The sequence below is a fragment of the Gastrolobium bilobum genome, unplaced genomic scaffold (assembly GCF_033153095.1).
Source record: "Gastrolobium bilobum isolate Gb01-03AN ecotype WA unplaced genomic scaffold, APGP_CSIRO_Gbil_v1 utg2103, whole genome shotgun sequence".
NCBI lineage: Eukaryota > Viridiplantae > Streptophyta > Magnoliopsida > Fabales > Fabaceae > Gastrolobium > Gastrolobium bilobum.
The window spans coordinates 1,600-26,099 of NW_026895775.1; the positions used below are offsets into that span (position 1 = coordinate 1,600).

General features: G+C 32.0%; 2 protein-coding genes across 2 annotated transcripts; both read left to right on the forward strand.

Moving 5' to 3' along the window:
* The first annotated feature begins 11,927 nt into the window (after window positions 1–11,927).
* LOC133295788 (probable WRKY transcription factor 31) lies at window positions 11,928–14,743 on the forward strand. The gene is made up of 5 exons (XM_061494644.1): window positions 11,928–12,439; window positions 12,575–12,673; window positions 12,821–13,393; window positions 13,503–13,616; window positions 13,862–14,743. The coding sequence occupies exons 1-5, from the start codon at window positions 12,050–12,052 to the stop codon at window positions 14,570–14,572; spliced, it is 1,887 nt and encodes a 628-aa protein (XP_061350628.1). The 5' UTR covers window positions 11,928–12,049; the 3' UTR covers window positions 14,573–14,743.
* A 3,203-nt stretch (window positions 14,744–17,946) lies between these two features.
* LOC133295790 (aspartic proteinase A1-like) lies at window positions 17,947–22,807 on the forward strand. Its single transcript, XM_061494645.1, has 14 exons — window positions 17,947–18,028; window positions 18,686–19,045; window positions 19,159–19,219; window positions 19,874–19,968; window positions 20,054–20,166; window positions 20,366–20,537; window positions 20,639–20,678; window positions 20,804–20,868; window positions 21,052–21,165; window positions 21,328–21,392; window positions 21,484–21,640; window positions 21,730–21,849; window positions 22,021–22,109; window positions 22,431–22,807. The coding sequence occupies exons 2-14, from the start codon at window positions 18,692–18,694 to the stop codon at window positions 22,513–22,515; spliced, it is 1,530 nt and encodes a 509-aa protein (XP_061350629.1). The 5' UTR covers window positions 17,947–18,028; window positions 18,686–18,691; the 3' UTR covers window positions 22,516–22,807.
* The last annotated feature ends 1,693 nt before the right edge of the window (window positions 22,808–24,500 follow it).

The window sequence follows — 24,500 nt, forward strand, 5'->3', positions numbered from 1 at the left end:
CAACCTTCTGCTCAACAGATAAGCAACCTGTGTGGCATCTGCTGTGATCTTTCTCACCCCACGGATACTTGTCCTTCTCTACAAGACAGTGGTTTCCAAGGTGATCAGTCTGTTGCTGCAGTCTTTCCTGCAAAGCCACAATACCAGCAGATGCAGCAGCAGCTGCAAAACAATCCCTTCTCTAATACATATAATCCTGGCTGGAAAAACTATCCAAATCTCAATTGGAATCAGAACCAGCAAAGAGCACCATTCCAGCAGAGGCAGCAGTTTGTACCTTCACAGCAGAGACAAAATTTTCAATAATTTGCACCTCCACAGCCAATGCAGCAGCCGCCGCCAATGCAACAGCAAGCCAATAGCAATGGTCTTTCTTTGGAGGATTTAGTGAAGCAGATGGCAACTAACAATCTGCAGTTCCAGCAGAGGATTGAGTCTCCCATCCAGAATCTGCAAACACAGATTGGCCAACTTGCAACATCAATGAGTCAGAATCAAAAAGCAAGTGGCAGCTCCCTTCCATCACAGACAGTTCCAAATCCAAAGGGAACCGGCAATGTTAGTGCCATCTCTTTGCGGTCTGACAAGCAACTGGAGGAACCAAACCAATCTGCTGTTAAGTCATCTCAAGGAGGTGACACTGGTTCAAGGAAGCAGAATACTGATACTTCTGATGTCCACATCCTGTTACCTTTTCCTCAAAGAGCCACTCAGTCTAAAAAGCAAGCAGCAAAAGCTCAAGATAAAGAGATTCTTGACACCTTCAAAAAAGTAGAGGTCAATATCCCACTCTTGGATGTGATTCAACAAATTCCAAGATATGCTAAGTTTCTGAAGGAGTTGTGCACCAACAAGAGGAGGCTGAAAGGAGATGAACGAGTCAGCGTCAGCCAGAATGTGCCAGCACTCATCCAGCCCATGCCCAAGAAGTGCCAAGATCTAGGGACATTTACTATCCCTTGCATTATTGAAAATTCTGTTTTTCATGATTGTATGTTAGACTTAGGAGCATCCATTAATGTTATGCCTGAACCTGTGTATAAGTCTCTTGGTCTTGGTCCCTTGCGTGCTACTGGTATTATTGTTCAGTTAGCCAATAGGAGTAGTGTTCATCCTTCTGGTGTAGTTGAAGATATATTAGTTAGGGTGAACAATCTGATTTTTCCTACTGATTTCTATGTCTTAGGGATGGAGGGTGAGATTCCTAGTAGTACAATTATACTTGGTAGACCTTTCATGAAAACTGCTAGGACTAAGATAGATGTGCATGATGGTACTTTCTCAATGGAATTTGGTGATAGCATGGTAAATTTTAATATCTTTGATGCCATGAAATTTCCTAGGGAAAAGCATTCAGTTTTCTGTATGGATGTAATTAATGAAATGATTGATGATATATCTGCTGGCTTAACTGCTGAATTTCCAGAATTATCATCATTCCTTGATTTTGATCTGTCATGTGGTTGTACCGCTAGTAGTAATTGTACTGTTTGTGCTGAGATAGCGGTGTGATGTTCTGATGTTAATCATGCATTGAACGATGATTTGCACAGTGGTTCTGCATTGAAGTTGAATTCTGAATTGCCTGTTGAAATTATTGATGATTCTTTTTCTGAGAATTTGATTGCAGGCATAGATGTTAATGTGTTTTCTGTAGAACCTGCACCCGCTAGACTTCTCCCATCCACTGAGCAGCCACCTAAGTTGGAACTAAAGGTTCTGCCTGACCATATGAAGTATTCATATCTGGAAGAAAATGAACAGGTACATGTGATAGTGGCCAAGAACCTTCTACCTGAGTAGGAGGAAAAGCTTTTGACATTGCTGAAAGAAAGTAAGAAGGCAATTGGATGGACTTTAGCAGATAATGTGGAAATCAGCCCTTCCATTTGCATGCACCGCATTTTGCTTGAAGAAAATGTTAAACAAGTGAGGAAGAAATCAAGCTACTTGATGCTGTTTATTCTCCTTAGGGAGTTCTCTTCCCTCTTTTTCTTTTAGTTTTATTTTCCTTTCTTTCTTTTAGTTTTTGACTTTCATAGGTAGATTTTTCTCTTCTTTTTGGTAATTAGTGAGTTATACATGGATTATACTTAAATCACAGGGTTTGATAGAAATTTCTGTTTCGGCTTGGTTCTTGATTCTTGGATTGCATTACTTGTTACTTGATACTGTGCTGCTGATTGCATGATTTGGTATACCTTTGTGAGGTTTTGAGCCTGTATACATGGCATATCTTCTGGCCATGCTTTCTTTCTTGTGTGCTTCTGCTCTTGATCTTTGTTCTCTAGAACTTGTTCTGATTCTTTTTGAAACTGCATTTTTCACTTACATGCATGAATATGATTGAGGCATTCATTTCTTTCTTTACCCACTTTAGCCAGATAGTCATCCCTTACATTCATTTCTTCTTTCTTTGTCAAACTATCGCTTAAAAAATTTATGAATTGGGTCTACCTGTCGAGCTTGTTTGCTATGGGCCCGGCACACAACTCCTTTTCTAAATATAGAATGAAAAAAGGATGGAGGGGAATATGGGAAAAAGAGAAGGATATAAATGAGATAAAATTTTACCCAAAATGGCAAAGGACCACAAAATAGTGATATGGGCCTGGATCACTATAAAAAAATCCCTACCTGTCCCAACGGTAGGGGTGTTCGCAATCTGGATTGGATCGGTTTTGAAAGCAACAATCATCCGATCCAATCCCTTCGGTTTGGTCATGCAATCATCCATTCGGTTTGAATATTTTTCAAATCAAATCCGATCCAATCCAATTTTTTTCGGTTTGGATTGGATCGGATCGGTTTTCGATTTTTTAAAAATTCTAAAATTTGTTTCATGATTATGCATCTTTTGTATACATTGACTTTGAAAAAAAAATAAATATAAAAACATCAATAAACGATAATATAATTTTTTTTTTTGGATAATGAAATATGAAACTCTACATAAATGAAATTTTGTTGATGAGATGTGACTAGATTTTTTTTTTATTCAGTTAATGGATTAATGGGTATTGAGTTTAGAAATTTTTAGGCTATGATTGGAAAAGACCCAATTAGGTAAAGAAAAATTAATATATTAGATCGGTTTAGATTGGATCGGTTTTTATTTACCAATCCGAAAACCGATCCAATCCAATTAAAATTTGCGATTTTTTTTTTGTTCTCGATTTTTTGGTTTTCAATTTATTTGGTTATCGGTTTTTCGGTTCGGTTATAGTGGTTTGAATCGGTTTGGATCGGTTGATGAACACCCCTACCCAACGGTACATCTGCAACCTTTGCAGTGCCACGTCATCCACCTTCATATATTTTTTTCTCCTTTTTTTTCCCGTTCTTTTTAGCAACATTCAATGATTCAACACACTCATCAATAAACAGTCATAACTTCTCCCAACAAAGATGAAATGCACATTTAAATATTAGCAGTTTTTAAACATTTATGGAGTGGATCTGTCGTGTTAAAAAAAAAATATATATACATCATATGAAGAATTATAATTATATAAAAATAGATCAATGATAATAAAAATTGAGAAAAATATATTAAAATAGGTAGTTATAAAATAATCACAATTAATTTATCCTTATATGATTATAATTTTTACACGTGACCATGTTGTGTTTAATATGAAAGAATCCATTTTCAACATTTATAGAAAAAAAATCAAGCATTCAACAAATTAGATCGAACACTTGTCTTTTTTGTTTAATCGTAAATTTTATTCTATTGCCAAAAATGATTTCAAATTATATAATTATGAATATCATTAAAAATTAAATATAATATAATTTGTATTTAAAATCAACATTGATTTTTCGGATGCAATGGTAATAAAATATTGAGGTTTGAACTTATGATCTCTATAAATTATTCAAACTCCTCAATTAATCAATCCTAATGGCTTATCAACATTGATTTTTTAGATTTAGTAGCTCATAATTTATATTTACATTTATGAAAATGTACAATCTGCATTAATATCTTGGCCGGAATTGTGTTGACATGAACATTATTATAAATTATTATTTTTAATGAGTTAAAAAAGATAACTTCTTTTATCTTACGTAGTTATTTCATGAAACACATAAAAGTGAGCTTAATTGATATTTATAAATATTTGTAAAAAATAAATAAAAAATTCAATATGAAAGTGGAAAAACTCGATCTTTCTTCCACTTTGTATCTAGTGGTAGCCAAAACTTTCTACAAAGCCTAAGACTAATTTCTAAAACGGTGTGAGTGACGTGTTTGGGAGTTCGTGTGCCATGGGAGACAAAAAAAAGCTTGGAGACAGCAATGTTTATAAGAATATGTTTATGCCGACAGAAATGGTGAAGAGAGTTACTAAAATTCATAAAATATAGTTGTCCAAGTATTTACATAAAATTAACTCATGAAAATATTAATTAAATTAAATTTTATGAGTAATGTCTTTAAGTAATATATCTTTTTAAGCAATTAAATTGATATATAAATTTTGATATTTTGAATATTAAAATAGAAAAAAATATGTGTCCTTTTAAAGGACACAAACTTAAATCCTTTTAAGAAAGAGATACACATAAGTGTGAATCCAACTGAAAAAAATAAATACAAAAAAAGTAAAATGAGACTTATGTCTTTTTATGTTTATCTCTTTTAAAAGAATTTAATTTTTTTTTTAAAGGACATATATATTTTTGAGTAAACACTCTTTTTAGTCCCTTTCAATATCTACAAAGTCCTTTTTAGTCCCTGGCAATAAAAAAGGATCAAATTGGCCCCTGAAATTACAAAAAAAGACCATGTTAGTCCTTATGTCAACTCCCAAATATGTAGAGTGACCCTTTTCTTGTACTTTCAGGGACCAATTTGGTCCTTTTTTATTGCTAAGGACTAAAAAGGACTTCGTAGATATTACCATAGACTAAAAAAGGTGTTTACTCTATATTTTTTATTAAAATATTACTCAATACACAGAAAAGTTTATATTAAAGGGTAGCCGATAAAAGAGGCCGGCGTCTTCGGTTGACCAGAAAGTACGCAGCACTCCATTTCATCATTAATTGAACCACGTCCTTCTTTTAACTTCTAAAATTTTCATGCAAAAATCATATTTATATTGAGGGCAAATTATATTTATAAATTTTTTGTTTATAAACTTTTACAAATTACATTATATATTATAGGTATATAGTAATGCTTAAGTAACATATATTACTCATAATACACAATGTAATTTATAAGAATTTATAAATAAAAAATTTGTAAATATAACTCAATTTTTAATATAAAACACCGCCCACTGTTTACTGTTTATCAATTTTCTTCGTAGCCGAAACACATCATAATTTGATATTACTAAGAACATATAAGTAAATGAAATGAAATGATTATATATTCATAGTCATTAAGATTTTCCCTAAACACATCAAGTTGATATAGGGTTCCTAAAGATGTCTGAGAAAATTCAATATTAATTGATGTGGAAAAATAATTAATAATATTCTTATTATAATATAAGTAGATTATTTTCCTATATGTTACCATATGTTATGTCCAGTACTGTTAAATCGGGTGTTAATTTTGATATTCAACTATTTGAATGTTTAATTCAATTTTGATATTATAATTCAACTATTTATCAATTAACAAAGTTAACAACTCATTGATACTATATGAAGTCTAGTCAACTTTAAAAAATTTATCTATAACTTTATAAAAAGAATTGGTGTTTGTCCTATTAAAGAATATGGAGTTGTAACATTTTAAGTGAGAGAAAGAGACACACAATGAAAATCATTTGGGAGAAAATGAGAGGGTTTTTTTAAATTAAATTTTAAATAAAAATACTAGTTTTAATTAAAATGACCATCCTTTAAAAGGATAAATACTTTTTTTTATAAATATTCAAAAAATAGATTTTTATAATAGATTTATGTATAATAAAAAAATTAAATATAATTTATATATTCTAATAATTACTGCCATTAATAAAGGTATAACGAGCTTCAAAGATTGCGGCTTAAAGTTAATCATCTATGATGTACCTTACATTCTCTTCTATTTTTTTTTTATCACTTTTATGTATATATATATATATAGGGGTTTACATCTATCATTTAACATGACCACAAAAAATTTCCTACACACACAATATTTTGTGAGACCCGCATGTTTTGAAAAAAAAATACGTCACGTAAAACGAATCTCTATAACATAACACAGTCACCTTTCCTACAACATAACTCTTATAAAACTCATATATATATATATATATATATATATATATATATATATATATATATATATATATTCTGCAGCCGCTGCACCTACAGCTAGCCAGGATCCGCGTGCGGATCCTAGGATACGGCAACGGATCCTTGTTTGTTTGTTTTTTTAAACGCCGTGGGCCCACTTTTCTGTGTCATCTGTATAGAGTGTTATCTACGGCGGCTGCAGAAATGATAAGCCCATATATATAGGTAAAATTATGTATACAGCCGCTTTATGTACAGCAACGACAAGTGTATGGTTATGATTCCCCACACTTAATGCTTTCATCCTTTGTATGGTTATGATTCCCCGCATTTAATACTTTCAAATATATTAATGACAAATATTTGATTGCTCCACGTACAATAGCTGCAGAAATGTAAACCACATATATATATATATATATGGAAAAATGTTTCTGCAGTTAATGCAGGTAACTTATCTGCATTTATTTTCAAAACGACGTCATTTTGTTATTGAAATATTAAGAAATTATAAATATAAAGACTATTATAACTCAGAAATAAATTAAAATTATAAAAATACCATGATTTCTGCCCAAAACGACGTCGTATTGGGTTTACTGCAGATAACTTATTTGCAGTAACTGCAGAAAAATCAAACCCTATATACAAATAGGGGCAGGATATTCTTACACTGGTGTAAGAGTTAGAAGTCTTACACTTAATCTTGACCATTGATCCACTTGTATCAAATGACTCATATTACTAAAAAATTAGAGCCCTTAGATATAAATGGGATCAACGGACAAGATTAAGAGTGTAACTTATACTGGTGTAAAATGATCCTGATCCAAATATATATATATATATATATATATATATATATATATATATATATATATAAAAATGAAAGGAAGGATGAGAGAGAAAAAGAGAATAATAAATACTCAACGTCATAGGGTCTGTTTGCTTGTGTTTTGATTTTTTTGTTCTTAAAACTTTTTTGTAGAATAATTATGGAAACAGTTATTTTCTATTTTTTTTTTGTTTTGAAAGTTAAAAACTAAAACAAAAAACAAAAACAACTCAGACATGTTCTCTAAATCTGATTCTAAAAACAAAAAACAGTTACAATTTTTAAATTTTTTTTTACAAAACAGACTTTACCAAACGAGTTTTTTTGTTCTAAAAACCAAAAAACTGTTTTTGAAAACAGTATTTAAACAGAGCCATAGTCTTGCGGCAACGGTTTTACGTTTACATATCATTATTTTGCGAAAATTTCTAATCTGGAATTTTTTGTAAAAGAAAATATATATATTTTATTTGGTATTCAATTTAATGGTTTGTAATTCGCTTGAACTGCGTTTTTTTTATTTCCCATTTTTAGGGTTCTTGAAAAAAAAACGCATAATCTTCTCCTCTGCACAAGTTAATATTTTCTAGAGAATAGAGATAACTGATGACCTACTATACATTAATTGGTTGTATTTTTATCATTCAGGTTTCTAATGATGTTATTGCTGTGATAATAACCAATTTCCTTGTTGATTAAGATTTTTTTGTTTTTGTGCGAATTAAATATGCCAAATCTCTGTAGTTATTTTACTGTTTCAAGGATTGTTATCCAATATTTTGACTACCACATTGTTTTAAAGGATGATTCTTGTTCAGTACAAGACGAGCTAATAGTGTTCTTTAATACGCTTAACACCACGTTAGTTCCTTCGCGAAATTTGGTGGTGGGGTGGTGTACGTACATGCAACCAACGAAAATTAATAATTGGTTAAATAGATATAATATAATAAATTATAGTCGTCAAATTAATAAAATTTAACTATTTAACTAAGTATTAAATTTTTTTTATTTTAGTACCGATGTTAATGATCTGTTCCTATTGAAAGATAAAACAAAAACAGTTGATTGAGATATATATTATACAATTTAAAATAGACTTTAATGTTTCTAACGTAGATAAGTTATTTATATTTTTACAGTAGTGGAATCACTATAACCGACTTTATTGAGTTCGCTACCATAAAACTCAATGGTTACTCCCAAAACGACGTTATTGTGTGTTGAAAAATTAAAATTATAATAGGAAAAATTATTATAATCTTGAAATAAATTATAATTACAAATAAACCTTAATTTTTGTCTCAAGACAACGTTATTTTGAGTTCAATGTAGATAAATTATTTATATTAACTGCAGAAAAAAATAAATCCTTTAAAATAAGCGCAAATTTTTATTGAAAATAAAAATTCAAATTTTTGCGTGGTGTTGTGGAAAGATTTGGCTGTGAAGCGAGGCAGAAGAAGGGAAAAAGTGAGAGGAATGGTATAACAGAAAAAATTAAAGCGAAAATGAGAGCGTGAGTGTGACCAGAATAAAAATACTTAAACACAATAAATACTGGTTTTAATGTTTATTATATTGTAGGAGATAAAAATATCTCATAAAAATAGAGATAAGATATTCTCACTACTAATCTTTTCTACTACCATTTCACTACCACTTTACACCATTGGATTCAAAAGTTTTCTTTTCTTTTCTCTCTCTTCATTCAACTTTTCCTCTAATCTAATGGTAATTAGAGTGGTAATGAAATGATAGTAAAAAAAATTTATAGTAAGAATATCCTAACTCATAAAAATAATCTCATATATATATATATATATATATATATATATGACTTATATTTTCTTTTTCTCTCTCTCTTCACGTAGCTTCACTTGTGTAATGCGTCTCATATGTTTTTATGTGTATAAACTAATTTTATTTCTTATAATACTTAACATTAAACCCATAAATATTTTTATAGATACGAGATCTTTTGACTCTAGTGTAAGAGTTAAAAATTTTACTTCCCATCTTAGTCATTGATTTCCGTCCATCTAATGATTATAATTTATTTGAAATTAATAATTAATTAATTAACATAACTCAATAAATTATAATCGTTAGATGGACGAAAATCAACGGTTAAGACAGAGAATAAAATTTCTAAATTTTACACCGGAATTAAAAGATGGGAAAAATGTTTATCCTTTTAAATGACACAACTCATGTCATTTCACTCTCACAAAAAAGTGAGACCCACACCTTTATTTTTTTGTTCACTTTCTCTCCTCCATGATCTATCTCTTTCTCTCACTTAAAATGACACAACTTCATATCCTTTAAAATGATACACACTTTTCTCTTAATGTTTGGTAGATGAGATATTTTTTTATTAGGTAAATCTCATGTCCAAGAATACTATAGAAAAATGAGTTTGGTAAAAAAATTGTTTGGTTGGACGAAATTTTATCAAAAAATTAGGTTAGATAATATCTCTTTCCTCACTTCTTCGTTCAACTTTTTTCATTTCCTTACTTTTCTACAAATACCACTTCGCAAATGGTAAGCTTCAATAGAGCAACATTTCCCTTTTTGCATGCATTTCAGAAATGTTGGAGAAAATATTTTGATGGATAAATTTTTATATTTCTTCTACCAAACGAAGACAACATAAAACGCCAATATCAAATAAATGGAAATCTAAAAATAAAAACTTAACCAAACATTACTAAAAAATATCTCCCCTAATTTATATGCAGCAAACTTGACAAATATGAACGAAGCACGAAAGGAATCCATTGTCGAGTGGGTCAACCCGTTCTCCTCAATCCGAAACCAGCTATCCTACGTGTCAAAGTGGGTCCCGCTCGTAATGAGCTACACCAACTCAGTCAAAATCGCTGACTGAGACTGCACTTTTTTTAATATTAAATATCATTTTTGCTTTCATCTCTGCCTTCTCCTTCCTTCATCAATCCTATCCTTCTCTCCCTTCCAACTTTTTACTATCCAAATTGACTTTCAGCACCAATGCTCATAAAATTAGAGTTTATTTTGATTTAAATTTTATATTATTATGTAATCATGTATATATTATAAAGGGAAAAATAATTCTTATGTCACAGAAGAATAATTCTTCTGCTATAGACTCATAGGAGTTTGTGCAGAGTTTATTTTTATTTTTTAAACTTCTGAAATGGTGGGTTCGTTTGATGTTTGAGTCTGAAAGAAAATTTTGTTTTCTTCAATAACAGTAGAAAAGCAACGCCCTATTATAAATTCTCAGAAGATAGCGGCTATTTTAAATACATCGGCGTGATCACAGTAGTTAAAATTGAGATTTATATTTATAATTTATAATTTTTTAATCAAAACAATTTCATCAAAATTTCAAATGTTGTTATGATGTTACGATTTTTTATGATTTTTTTTTTAAGTTAGGATTTTACGTTTTACAATTTTTCGTCCTCTTCTAATTTTAAGTAACTGTTTTGGATAAAATTATAGCTGTATATATTTTTTAAAAAGTTAATGAAAATTTTTAAGTCAAAATAACCGTAGCTTTAACTATTTATAAAGTTCCTGCCATTGTATAAAAAAAATATTTATAAAGTTACAATAACTTGGAAATAATATTTGTTACTTTTTTTTTTAAATTCTTATAACTTTTTTATTAACTTCCCCGTATGATACTATATAAAACAACAATAACTATGCATCAAATTTAAATTAATAAAAATATGTGAGTACACAATATAAACAAAGCTCAACAAAATTTTATTTTTATTGAAGCTTCTTAATTAATCATTAAAACAAAAGAAGAAAAGTCCCTCTGCTTTTGAGTTTTCCCCATAAAATTTAGTCCACAAAAATATCGAAATTTGTGAGGATGCCATTATGTTTTTTCTTAAATCATCAACAACGTGGAAGCTGACCTATATATCAACATATGTTAATTGTGGAGTTATGAGGATTATTTAACAAAGGTTTCTTTTCATATTGGTGCGATGTTTCAGGAATGTTTTTACCGAAATCAACCATAAATTACTTGCATGGTTTTTTTATTTTTATTTTTATTTTTATTTTGGTAAACAATTACTTGCATGATTTACTTTCTCTTATTTTGCATAATTTGTTTAACAAAAAAGAAATTATTTGTCAAACATCACAACTCATTCGTAGAAACTGTTTCGTGAGAATTGGTAATTTTCTTTTTAAAAGGCATTTTCATATATTTTTAATAATTCCATTAAAAAAAAACACAATAATTAAGGACGTGCAAACTGCAATCGATCCCCGCATCAGTAAGAACATAGAACAGGTCAAACTTTCTGCCATTTAATACCATCCCCATTTTCAAACCTATATAACATAATTCTGATAATAAAAATAAATAAAGGCTTTAATGTTTCAACAGTGAATGTAGATAAGTTATCTACATTCGCTCCCAAACCGACGTCGTATTGCGTTGAAAAATTAAGAAAATATAATAAAAAAGACTATTATAACCATGGAATAAATTATAATTAAAAAATACCTTGATTTCTGGGTCAAAACGACATCGTTTTAGGTCAATGTAGATAAGTTATATACATTGACTATAGAAAAAGCAAACTTATACTGCCTCAAAACGATACCGTTACTGGACAGAAATCAACGATTAGGATCTAAAATGAATAAGCTTCTATCCTTTGAAATGACAGATATTATTCCCATAAAACTTATCATTTTTAAAAGGTAGTATTATATATTTCATTGCATTAGAAAACCAAATATAATACAATAATATTCAACGCAAACATTAAGAACACTTATACTTCTTCACTTTTGGTCTTCTTCCAAGTCTCAACTCCTCTCCTCTTTTATTGCCGAGTCCAATTGCATCATTTACTATGACTTAACTCCCTCTCTTTCTCTTTCTCTCTCTTTCCCTCTAGTCCTCCATCTGTCTCTCTCTCTCCTATTCCATTGAAATTGATGGCCAGAGGGGGTGGACTCTCCATTGATTCAGATCCAATAAAGAGCTTCTTCCACCACAAGCCAATAGTTCTCAACTCTTTTCCTGAAGACAACAACAACAATAACACCAACCAACACAAGTGGAAACTTAGTCCTAACATGGATACCACAGTTAGAACCACATCCACTCCTAGCAGTAATTCCACCATCCCCTTTCAAGTCAACCATCCCTCTCCTCCACCCTCTGATGATGATGATAAGAGACCCCTCTTAGATGTCATGGACTTCTTCTCTGACAAGAACAACAAAGATGACAACCTTGCCTCTGCCTCTACCTCTGCACCTCCCCAACACCACTCACATGATCATTCCTCCACTCCTCCTGATATCTTAGAATTGAAAGTAAACGTGAGTGACCCTTCTTCCTAATTGTTTTGTTTTCTATCATTCACCATTTATTATTTAATATATATATATATGTGTGTGTGTGTGTGTGTGTGTGTGATCTTTGGTGTGCTCATGAATCTGTGATTCTTTTAATAGACTGGTCTGAATCTTCTTACCACCAATACTAGCAGTGAGCAATCCATGGTGGATGATGAGATATCACCTAATTCAGAAGACAAAAGAGCTAAGAGTGAGGTAAAGGAAATTATATGCAACAGAAAATTCAGTTATTTGATGAAATTCTAATGTTCTATTATCATTGAGTGGTTCTCTTTATATGTTATATGATTGAGCATTCATGCGTTATGTGTTTTGTTTGATTTCTGCTATCTACTTTTTCAGCTGGTTGTTCTTCAAGCTGAACTTGAGCGGGTGAAGGTTGAGAATCATCGGCTGAGGAACATGCTTGATCAGGTTAATAGCAATTACAATGCCTTGCATAGGCATTTGGTGAATTTGATGCAGGACCAGAAGGTTGAGGAGGGTGAAGAACAACAGCAAGTGTTTGATGTAAAAGTAGAAGAGGAGAAACAAACTGGGAATGGTGGAGCTTTGGTTCCAAGGCAGTTTATGGATCTTGGATTGGCTACTAATGCTGACACTGATGAACCTTCGCTTTCTTCATCAGTTGGAAGAAGTAGGGATCGGTCTAAGTCACCTACAAATAACATAGAGGAAGGTTCAAAGGAAATTGGCACAAGAAAGAATGGGAATGCTAGTGATGAATTAGTTGTGTTTGATCAAAACAAGAAGGAGTTTGGTAGGGGAGTTGAAAGAGAGGATAGTCCCCCAGCAGATCAAGGTTTAGCTGCTAATAATGTTCCAAAATTTAGTCCTCCTAGAAATGTTGATCAAGCTGAAGCCACCATGAGGAAGGCAAGAGTTTCGGTTAGAGCTAGATCAGAGGCACCCCTGGTACATCACATAATACTTCAATGTCACAATTTTCTAAGGAGATATTGTTTTTATATATATATCTTCTTTATTTTCCTTTCACCTTATACTAAGTTGTTCATTGTCTCAGATCACTGATGGGTGTCAATGGAGAAAGTATGGGCAGAAAATGGCCAAAGGAAACCCATGTCCTCGAGCATATTACAGATGCACCATGGCCACCGGTTGCCCAGTGAGAAAACAAGTATGTGATGTCCATTCTCAAACTTCATTTTCCTGTTTTAACTTCTGTATTCTATAAAATTCTCTCTGCCATTAACCTTATTTAAGGCCTCAAATAAACTAATAATAGTACATAAAGTTGCATATCATATCTCATGTCTTTGTAGTACGAATTATAATGAGCTTGAATTATGGCTCATGTTTCATTCTTCAGTAGCAAAATGGTTTATTTTCTTAGTAAAAATATCTGAGACATGAGTAAAACAGGTACAAAGGTGTGCTGAAGACCGAACAATACTTATCACAACATATGAAGGAAATCACAATCATCCTTTGCCTCCAGCGGCTATGGCAATGTCACAAACCACTTCCTCAGCTGCAAGAATGTTGCTTTCAGGATCAATGTCAAGCACTGATGGCCTAATGAATGCAAACTTCTTGGCAAGGACACTCCTTCCTTGTTCTTCAAGCATGGCAACTATCTCAGCATCAGCTCCATTCCCAACAGTTACATTGGACTTGACTCAATCTCCAAACCCATTACAGTTCCAAAAGCCTCCAAGCCAATTCCAAATCCCCTTCCCAGGTGTCCCTCAGAATTTTGACAATTCCACAGCCTCATTACTGCCTCAGATATTTGGTCAAGCACTGTACAATCAGTCAAAGTTTTCAGGGCTTCAAATGTCTCAAGATGCAGAACCTTCTTCCCAATTGGGTAATCAATCTCAACAGCCACCATTACACCTTGCTGACACAGTTAGTGCTGCCACTGCTGCCATTGCAGCTGACCCCAACTTCACTGCAGCTTTAGCAGCAGCTATCACTTCCATTATTGGAGGTTCACAGCCAAACAACAATAACAGTACCAATAATAATGGCAACACTACAACCAACAACAGCAATGGCAATGTTACATCAAGCAACAACAATAGCAATGGAAGCAATAAAATCAACAATTCGAATTTCTCAGGGAACTAGCTAGTTCACATATTATTACCTTTCAATTTTTTTTTTTTTAATTAATTTTTTCCCCTTCTATTGGGCTCAAAAAATAAGTTGAGCTGATTACTTTTTTTTTTTTTTTTTCAATTTGTTCGACTCAGGAAATATTTTTATCAGCATATAGTTGATATTCTTTGTTATGTCTCAGTATAGTATGTCAAATAAAACAACAAAAGTCAAATTTTTTTTAAGAAAAAAAAAAAGTTATATACAAATGAAAGCATGTTAGTTTCTCTTGAATGTTGTATTGATCGATGTGCTTTGTCATTTTCTCATTGTCATGGAAGAAGCTAAATCATGAAAGAGAAAAAGAACAAGAAAGAAGATAAAAGAAGAGAGTTAGTAACAGTTACGTGTACCAAATGGCAATAGGCAAAGAAAAAAGGAGTCAAGAAAACCGTCTGAGTGGTTAAAAGAGGAAGTCACTCCTGAGACACGTGCAAAAGAAATTAAAATTGTATGAGAAAAGGATCATAGAGAGGGGACATGTTCAAGTTGTCTTTTGCCATTTCAAGCCCACTTGGCAGGTAATCTTTAACCCGTGCTTGACCATATATAAAGATAAACAATCAACTACTTAATGTTATCCCTCAAACCTTCTATTGGCTGCGAATGCATGTGAAGGACACACAGTGATTCTGCAAAATCTTTCATGACCTGTCTAGTTGTCCAAGTATAGTTAATGCTCTTCAAGTTTCATCAGTGATTGTAGCTCTTAAATTTAATGAATTGTTTGTTTTACCTAAAATAGAGCACAATGGTCAAAGGTTTTTTAGTTTTTCTTGAACAGTAATCAACTTATGGTGATATGATTTAACATTCTTAGTATCTCAACCTGTGCCGCCCCAATTATAATGAAAATAATTTGCTGAAATTTTTTTTGGTAAAATAATACGAGAAGGATTATATTGACAAACTTACAAATTACACTGTGTCTGGCCGGTCAGGCTTCACTCAAAAGTGTCTTACCGGTGAGACATAGTGTAATTTGCAAATATAACCTTCCCCAAATAATGTTATTGAAATATATCTTTGTACAATTTTATTGGTAACTATTTCTAGGTCTCAGCTCTCTCATAATAAGGTGAAACTTAATTTCAATTCTTGCTATATCCAAGACAAGAAACTTTAAACCAAATAACATCTTTTGTGTAGCTAACTGTGTTGTTACAAGTAACACATGCCAAAGCCTAAACATTGCCATAATCCACAATAGTAAAGGAAAAGGGTAGCTGGTATTTTTGCATTTGGGTAGCTTTTCTGTCACAATTCATAACTAGTGTAAACTCTTAAGTTAGCATTTGTCTGGGAAAGTCTTGAATGGTTGGTCGTGGCTTGTGGGTTTCATCATTTATTTGCTGCATGCCTTCACTAGTAATTTGAGAGCTCAAATAAGTAATAGGCTATAATTCTTAAAAAGTCAGGCTAATTGACTATTCCCGTGCTTCTGACTCATATGTTACTCAGCATCAAAAGTAGGAATGATATTGCTCTTCAAAGTTTTCTGCAATCATGATCAAAGATTATAATTCTCTTCATGCACGAGCCCTACATGATCGTTCAATAAAAGTTTGGTTTATCACGCTAACTGCATGCATCCACTATGAAAAATTGCTTGATTAAATCGAGAATTGAATTGGGTCTATGTGAACTCTTAAATGGATTATATATCGATGATATCAGCCTTCCATGATCGCTTGTTCTTAGATGGAAAGTGATTTATAGACATCATTTTATATTCGCATTTTTAAATCAAGATTCTTCTTAAATATTGATTTTTGTGTAGGATCACACACTTATACTTATTGGTTTTTTAATTAAATTTAGAGTGATATTTATACCAAATTATAATAATAATAATAATAATAATAATAAATACAAGATCAGATCAGTGTTAACTCATCATTATAACTTAAATTTACAACAATTAGCTCTATAAAAAGGTTATCTGTTTGATATAAGCATGTGACCAAGAGCACCCATAAAATGAGTCTAAAGATAAGGCCAGGTTTGACACACATAGATAACATAAAACACAAAACTTGAGTGGTATGGGGCGAGATCATTTTACATGAGTGTATGAATATAATAAGTCTTATACTTAATTTTATCGTTGATTTATTTGTAATTAATCATTCTAATTTGTTAATCACAGGAATAGTTACAAGTAAAATCAATAAGAATGAAAATGTAATTTGTATGTTACAAGATGATGCACCCCAAGTGGCCTAAAGCCTAATAATATAAAATAACTAATAACTTCATACACTATCAAATGCTTAATTTTTAGGATTAACATTTCTTTTGCAATAAAAAATAAAGTTATTTCTTGCAATCTTAAAATGATATCATTTCAGGATTTAGGGAAAAAAATATAGGATATTTTATTAAAATTTATGATAGAAGAGGAAAATAAATTTTCTAAAAGATCCTGCATTCTCTTTTCTAAATCCAAAAATAACGTTATTTTGGGGGCTGAAAATAATGTTATGTACAAGAGAAACATTTTTCCTTTAATTATTATCATGGGAAAAAGCTGATAATATACAATATCATTTCAGCTACTCAGGTAATTTCTGGAATCTCAGATATTACATAATTTCATGATTCAACTTGTACCCGTTTGATTACCGTATGTATAGCATGATTTCAGTGATCTCAAACTTAAGAGATATAATGACTATCGTGATTATGACTCGTTTTACTTAACCTATTGAATGTTGAAAATGATTTTATTATATAAAATATAATAAAATATCCTTAATAAACACAATACCGTTATTAGAAATAAAACATGAAAAATATTATCAGAAAAACAAAATTATGTTGGGTACAAAATTATCCGAGGTACTAGTACTTATACATTGTTGCTTCTAAGCTTTGGGCTTATGTTGGGTAAGAAGGACAAAGCCTACGTTGGTGACTCGACTCACAAGGCCCCAATAGGAATAAATGTTTAGTGAAACTAGTGCAACGGCGGGAAAAATATTTGTCCTTTTAAATGACACAATTTATATTCTTTCACTCTCAGAAAGAGGTGGGACCCACAACTTTATATTTTTTTGTACATTCTTTCTCCTCCTTTATCTATCTCTTTCTCTCACTTAAAATGACACAATTTTACGTCCTTTAAAATGATACACACTTTTGCCGTATTAATATTAAAATTATTTTTTTATCTCTCTTTTAAAAAATTTGTTAGGTGACATGAAGAGAAAATGATAGATTTTTGGAAGAGTATTCCTTCCATGATCATACTGAAAGCAACATTGAACGGTAGTTGGGCCATATGGGACTGGTAGTTGATGGTGGGAATGTGGAATGAACCAGTTTGCTTGTTAAATTTTATTTTCAAGCACAGAGAGATATCACTCTGTTACCTTGTTACTCTCATTTGCTCGTAGCTCTTTGAGTGTGTCTGACTCTGCTCAGGTGGGTGACTCAAGTTCTTCTTTCTCATTTTATTGTAATTATATTATGGAAGTGTATGTGATAATTACTGTCCCGCTTTAGTTGTTTGCAAGGCAGAGAAAGGAGGGGGTTTTTTGTTTTTTTTGTTTTTTTTTTTTTTAATTTTTTATAGTAAAGAACCTAAAAGGAAACTGAAAATGAAAACTAAGTATGTACTATGTGGATAAGAACGTAGTCACACACAAATCTTAGTTATGCTTAGTCTTGTGGCTTCTGCGTGATAACCTATGAAGCACTGATACTCCCAATTTTTTTTCCAACGTATCCGATACGGAAACCTATCGGAAACATATTGCATCGTATCGCAAATTAACGGTCGTATCGAAAACGTATCGGGAACATATTGAAAACGCCGTGTCGGAGTCGGTGCTTCATAGCTGATAACTAAAAGAGCTTTGAATTTGTGGGAATGGTTTAGTTGGTACATTGACATAATTGATCCACCTAAGAAAGAATGCAAACTGATTACGTATTATGGAAACAAAAATTTCCTCTCTTGCTAGTTGCTACAAATTGCATGTTTCACCGCATATTGGAAAAAGAAAAAATAATCATGACACATAGTAAGTTATAACTGAGATTGATTTCTGATTAGAATATGCATTATCAACTCCACAGCCCTCAATGGATTCCAAATGTAGTTTTTTGGTTGTTCTTCTCTTGTTACTTCTCCACCCGGTTGTTCTCTCTGGACCTTCTAATGGGATTATCAGAGTTGGGTTGAAAAAGAACAAATTTGATCAAAGCAACATGCTCACAAGACATATTGGTTCTGAGGAAGGGGCAACATTGGGAGATTCCATGCTTCTTGGTGGCTCTGAAATTTCTGATGACACAAGTATTATTCGGTTGAAAAACTATATGGATGCTCAGTATGTTGGTGAGATTGGTATTGGGACTCCTTCTCAGAAATTTACTGTCATATTTGACACTGGAAGTTCCAATCTTTGGGTGCCTTCCTCTAAGTGTTATTTTTCAGTAAGTCTCCATAATCTCTTTCATTGTTCATATTTGGTAAAAGTTTTCCAAAATGTAGTGTTTGTTTCATTTGGGTGGAAAGAAGAAAAGCTGTAATTCCATGTTGTGTGCAGGTTGCTTGTTATTTGCACTCGAGATACAAGTCAAGCGAGTCTAGCACTTACAATGAAAATGGTACAACTCTCATTCTTGGTTTAGGGAACTTACTTCTCTTAAATTTCCGTTTCGAAACTTACCATGTGCTTTTTTTCTCTACTTCTCCTTTGTCCTTACATATTAGAGATAGAGTTCAGTGCAATTAGAATCAACGGTTAATAATGGGTGTAAGAGTTTTTATTCTTATATTAGTGTAAGTTGATCCCTCCCCTTCTTCCAAAACAAAAAGATGTAGTTATTGTTATTATTATTTGTATTAGAAACAAAGAGAAAGACAAGAAAATATAGATTTTAGATAATAGATACAGTTATTCATGTTATTATTATCCGTTCATTTGTGTAATGTTAGATTCATAATCTTCTATTTTTGAGTATCAAGGTACTTTATTCATTAAAATTAGAAATAATGCAGAACTATTATGTACATTTGCAAATAAAATATTATTACCTGTTAATTGCTTTTGCATGTGAGTGCAAAAGAATATTTGCTTAAAATATCGATTTTACTGGAAACAAGCTACACTTAATGCTTAGCATAGTTCAGTAGCTATTTTCTACCAAATAAATTTTGACAAGCTCAACTAGTTCTTAGTTCAGTTTATTGATCTTCTTACTTCAGGTGTATGTATGATGATGTTTTGAAATATGTCTTCTTTTGATTTTTTTATGCAGGGACATCAGCTGAAATCCATTATGGAACTGGGCAAATTTCAGGTTTCTTTAGCCAGGACCATGTCAAGCTTGGAGATTTGATTGTTTCTAACCAGGTAAGTTTGCTCAGTGGGTACTTTTGTATTCTTCAATTTAATAATGTTCCATAAGTCTGTCTTTATTATATCTACCTGGCTTTAGGATTTTATTGAGGCAACCAGAGAACCTAGCATCACATTTTTGGCAGCCAAATTTGATGGCATTCTGGGGTTAGGATTTCAAGAGATATCTGTTCGAAATGCTGCTCCTATCTGGTAAGTTGATCGATGCTTTCTGTTATATGATGGAGAATTTGACTAAGGTTTGAAACATACATGATGAAATTTCCCATTATCATATTCAACAATTCAATTACAACACCCTTTTATCATCTTAGTACATTCATTATTGATTTTTCTATGCATCTCTCTAATTTGAAAAAATTGCTTTGTTTATGATTGACGACTGTCATAGGTATAATATGCTCAATCAACATCTTCTACCACAACCAGTATTTTCATTCTGGTTGAACCGCAATGATACTGATGGGGAAGAAGGTGGTGAGATTGTATTTGGTGGAGTTGATTCAGATCATTACAAGGGTGAGCACACATATGTTCCAGTTACCCAGAAAGGCTATTGGCAGGTTATCCATAAACAAACTTAGATAATCGTTTGAAACCAATGACATGCTATACAATTCATTCTTTTTACTTTTTCCCTAACTTGTTTCCCTTTCAAATGCAGTTTGATACGGGAGATGTCCTACTTGATGGCCAAACAACTGGTATCTATGACTATATTAACATAGTTTATATTAACTATAAAGTAGTTTTGCATTCTTGAGAGTGGAAACTATTCATTGATACTGGTCCGGCCTTAACTATAAGATGCATACTTCTCATTTTTCAGGATTTTGTGCTGCTGGTTGCTCGGCAATTGCTGATTCTGGAACCTCTTTGTTAGCTGGCCCAACGGTATGAAAAAGAATCCCTTTGATGAGTTGAACAAAACCAAACACATCAGGCTTAGAATAAACTTTGTGCTCTAAAACTATTATAAGTTATGCAACTCTGCTTATCTTGTTAGAGCGCCAGTAATAATTTGTAGGAATATAGTTATCGCATTGTTGATTCAACTTTCATCTGTTGTACTTTTAGGCTGTGATTGCCCAAATCAATCATGCAATTGGAGCGGATGGTATTGTGAGCCAAGAATGCAAGGCAGTGGTCGCTCAATATGGAAAAACCATATTGGATAAGCTGATAAATGAGGTGTTATTATTTATCTTCGTTTCTTGTTCAGTCTTTGGTTTATTTCCTTATTTTCTCTGAGTGATACATGTCATGAGACTTATAAATCCTATATTCATGTGTTTCATATTCATATACTTTCCATGCTAAACCAACTTCCTAAATTTCCTGTTGTTTCCATAGGCTTTGCCTCAACAGATCTGCTCTCAAATTGGTTTATGTACTTTTGATGGGACTCAAGGTGTAAGGTCTGATCTGATGAACGTATTATGTATTTGGATAACCAACTTTGTTGCGTACAAGGAAAATAGTCACTGGTTCTTCTTCTATAACTTGCAGTATGGGCATTCAGAGTGTGGTTGATAAAAACATAGAGAAGAAATCTGATAGTTTGAATGATGCTGGATGCACTGCTTGTGAGATGGCTGTGGTATGGATAAAAAATCAGCTACGATTAAATGAGACAGAAGATCAGATCTTAGAATATGCCAACGCGGTAAACCATTCTTCACATTCATGTTTCCAGAGAATACTTAATATACTTTCAGGAAGCTCATATTCTCTAAATCTATTTTGCATCTCCAGCTCTGTGACCGGCTTCCTAGTCCAAATGGAGAATCAGTAGTTGATTGCAAAACTCTGTCTGAGATGCCTAATGTTTCATTCACCATTGGGGACAAAGTGTTTGAACTTTCCCCAGAGCAGGTATATAGTGACTTCTAAAGTGTAGCATTTGGCACATAATAGATTTGTGTGTGTGTGTGTGTGTGTCTGTGTGTCTTATTAGTTGTATCAAGATGCTAGATTGCAAAAGGGCATGCTACATCAGTATATGCTTATGAATGTTTTTTTATGAATGTTTGTTGCATGAATCAGTATATTCTTAAAGTGGGAGAAGGAGCCATAGCACAATGTATTAGTGGATTTATGGCTCTAGACATTGCTCCTCCTCGTGGACCTATATGGTACGTATCTTTTTCTCTTTTTCTTTTCTTTTTACTTGTAATATCTTCTAGCTACTATGACTCATTCCTGTTTTCTCTTAATTAGTTTGTCATCTTAATAACAATTTGAAGAATCTCATCTGTATGACATCTCTAGTCTCACAAAATGTGCATCTCTTTCACTGGGATAAGCCATTTTCTTGTAACAATTTTGAGAAGAAATGAAATAAAGTGCTTGTGGGCTCTAGTGCTCTATCAATCTTCCTTGAAATTTCAGAAATGTTATGCTTGTATCAATAGATTCAATACTTCAACTCATCTTATGTTGCTTCTGAAATACAGGATTCTGGGGGATATTTTCATGGGTCGCTATCACACAGTGTTCGATTATGGCAATATGAGAGTTGGTTTTGCTGAATCAGCATAAATATGTTATATGTATTGTAATATAATTGCATGGCTGGGAAGGGACTACTGCTGATCAATTTCCCCAGACTATGATAAATAGCTAAATGGGAGTAATGTACTATTTTACAAACTCTAGTCTCTTGTCCAATACATAGTGCCTCAACAAAGACACTATAGCAAACTCTAAACTTTTGATAAGGGCACAAGTGTTTGTAAATACACTTAGCTAGTTAGCAAACACTATTGTCATATTATTATGTAATAAAGACCTTAAAATATAGAAACTAGTTCTATTTGTACAATTCCGTAAAAGAGGCTTGCGTTATTGTTTCAATGGTTTTTGTTCCGTTCACATGCGTCTAAGATTACAAAGTATCGATACTTCAAAAATCCTGATGTATCGTGTCCGACACTCACCGACACTCCGACATTTTTCAACACTTCAATACTCGTTGCAAAAACTCAAAAAAAGATTCAAAGGTTATGTTGCGTTGCATTTTGAGTTTCAACTATTAGATTCGTTAGATTATAATTACGATTTTATTGAGTTTAATATAAACATTTGGGATATATTATGTTTTTTTGCAAAATTGATGGGTATTATAAGTTTAGTTTTATTTTTTTATTAAATTATTGAATACTAAATATAATATGCACTACATAAATTAAAAATATTATATAATATCAAAACGTCTTATAACGTGTCGAAATTTATCTTTTTTAGAATTAATGTGTCGGAGTGTCGTGTCGTGTTGTATCTCGTGTCCCGTGTTGGTGTCGATGCAATATAGGTCTAGGAGATCATGGTTGGTGACTTTAAAAAGGTCATTTTAATAGGATTTAAATAATGTGATGGTGAAACCTCCACGGTGACTTTAAACAAAGGTATTAAGAGCTCAGTGCATGGTTCTAAGTTGTAACCTCCACTAAACTTTCAAAACTCCCATTCCTCCTTTTAATCACCTTTGCACAAATTGCAGCCTAAAGATACACAAGTTAATGATTAAGCTTGGGTAGTATCTAGTATTTATCATGCTTTATAATTTTTTTTTGGACATGGATGTGATCCATTTGTCACATATTAGAAGGTCGTTTAATTTATGAGGCTCAACTGACAACGTTCTTTGTAGGATTCAGAAAAACTGTTGAACCATTGGAAGGATAAAGAGAATGTCAAAGTAGATATAGGATGTGGTCGGTTTGGCACGCTTGCGGACCAAATAACTTAGTGTCTAGGACACTTTTCTACGTAGGATCCCAGAAAGATGTTTAACTATTGGAAGGACAAATAATTGAGAAAAAGAGGATAAAAAAATATATAAATAACACTAGACATTAAAAAATAGCAATAAATAATTAAAAATAAAAATAAAGTAAAATTAAAGATACATTAGAGGAAAAAAAAGAATAAGAATAAGAAAGTAAAAAAATTAAAGAAATGGAGATAAATATAGAAAAAAGAAGAAGAAAAACATAAATAAATAAGAGAAAAAAAAATTGAGAGGAGAATGAGAAGTAAAAGAAAAGAAGAAAGGAAAGGGAAAAAAGGTAAAGAAAGAAATAATGGAAAATATACGGGAAAAAGACTAAAAATGAATAATTTAGAACATTAAAAAAAAAAAAACAAGTCTAACCCTCCACCACTGTATTAATCTGTATCTTATTTTATTAAATCTTATTTTATTATGTTTCTTTTCTCTTTTTAACATATGTTTAAGGGAAATGTTATATTGATAAAAAAAATTTCTTACAAACTATATTAAGTCTGAATGGTCATATACTCTTGATTAAAATCTGACTAGTCATAATTAGTGTAGTTTGTAAATTTGTAAGAAAAAAAATTTGTCAGTATAATCCCTTCATATATTTAAATTAAAAAAAGTACCTTTTCTTCTAAAATAAAAAAAAACAAATGAACAAGCCCCTAGTCATTTGATGACAGTTAATTTTCTTAAAATTCCTGTACACTCATATTTTAATTTGATCTCTTTGTACCAATAGATA

Bases quoted from the DNA above. Each gene is read 5' to 3' on its own strand.
- LOC133295788 (XM_061494644.1), top strand. From the start codon at position 12,050: ATGGCCAGAGGGGGTGGACTCTCCATTGATTCAGATCCAATAAAGAGC. The intron at 12,440-12,574 runs GTGAGTGACCCT...TTCTTTTAATAG, and splicing joins TCTTAGAATTGAAAGTAAAC to ACTGGTCTGAATCTTCTTAC. The intron at 13,617-13,861 runs GTATGTGATGTC...TGAGTAAAACAG, and splicing joins GTTGCCCAGTGAGAAAACAA to GTACAAAGGTGTGCTGAAGA.
- LOC133295790 (XM_061494645.1), top strand. From the start codon at position 18,692: ATGGATTCCAAATGTAGTTTTTTGGTTGTTCTTCTCTTGTTACTTCTC. The intron at 20,679-20,803 runs GTATCTATGACT...CTCATTTTTCAG, and splicing joins ACTTGATGGCCAAACAACTG to GATTTTGTGCTGCTGGTTGC. The intron at 21,641-21,729 runs GTAAACCATTCT...TTGCATCTCCAG, and splicing joins TCTTAGAATATGCCAACGCG to CTCTGTGACCGGCTTCCTAG.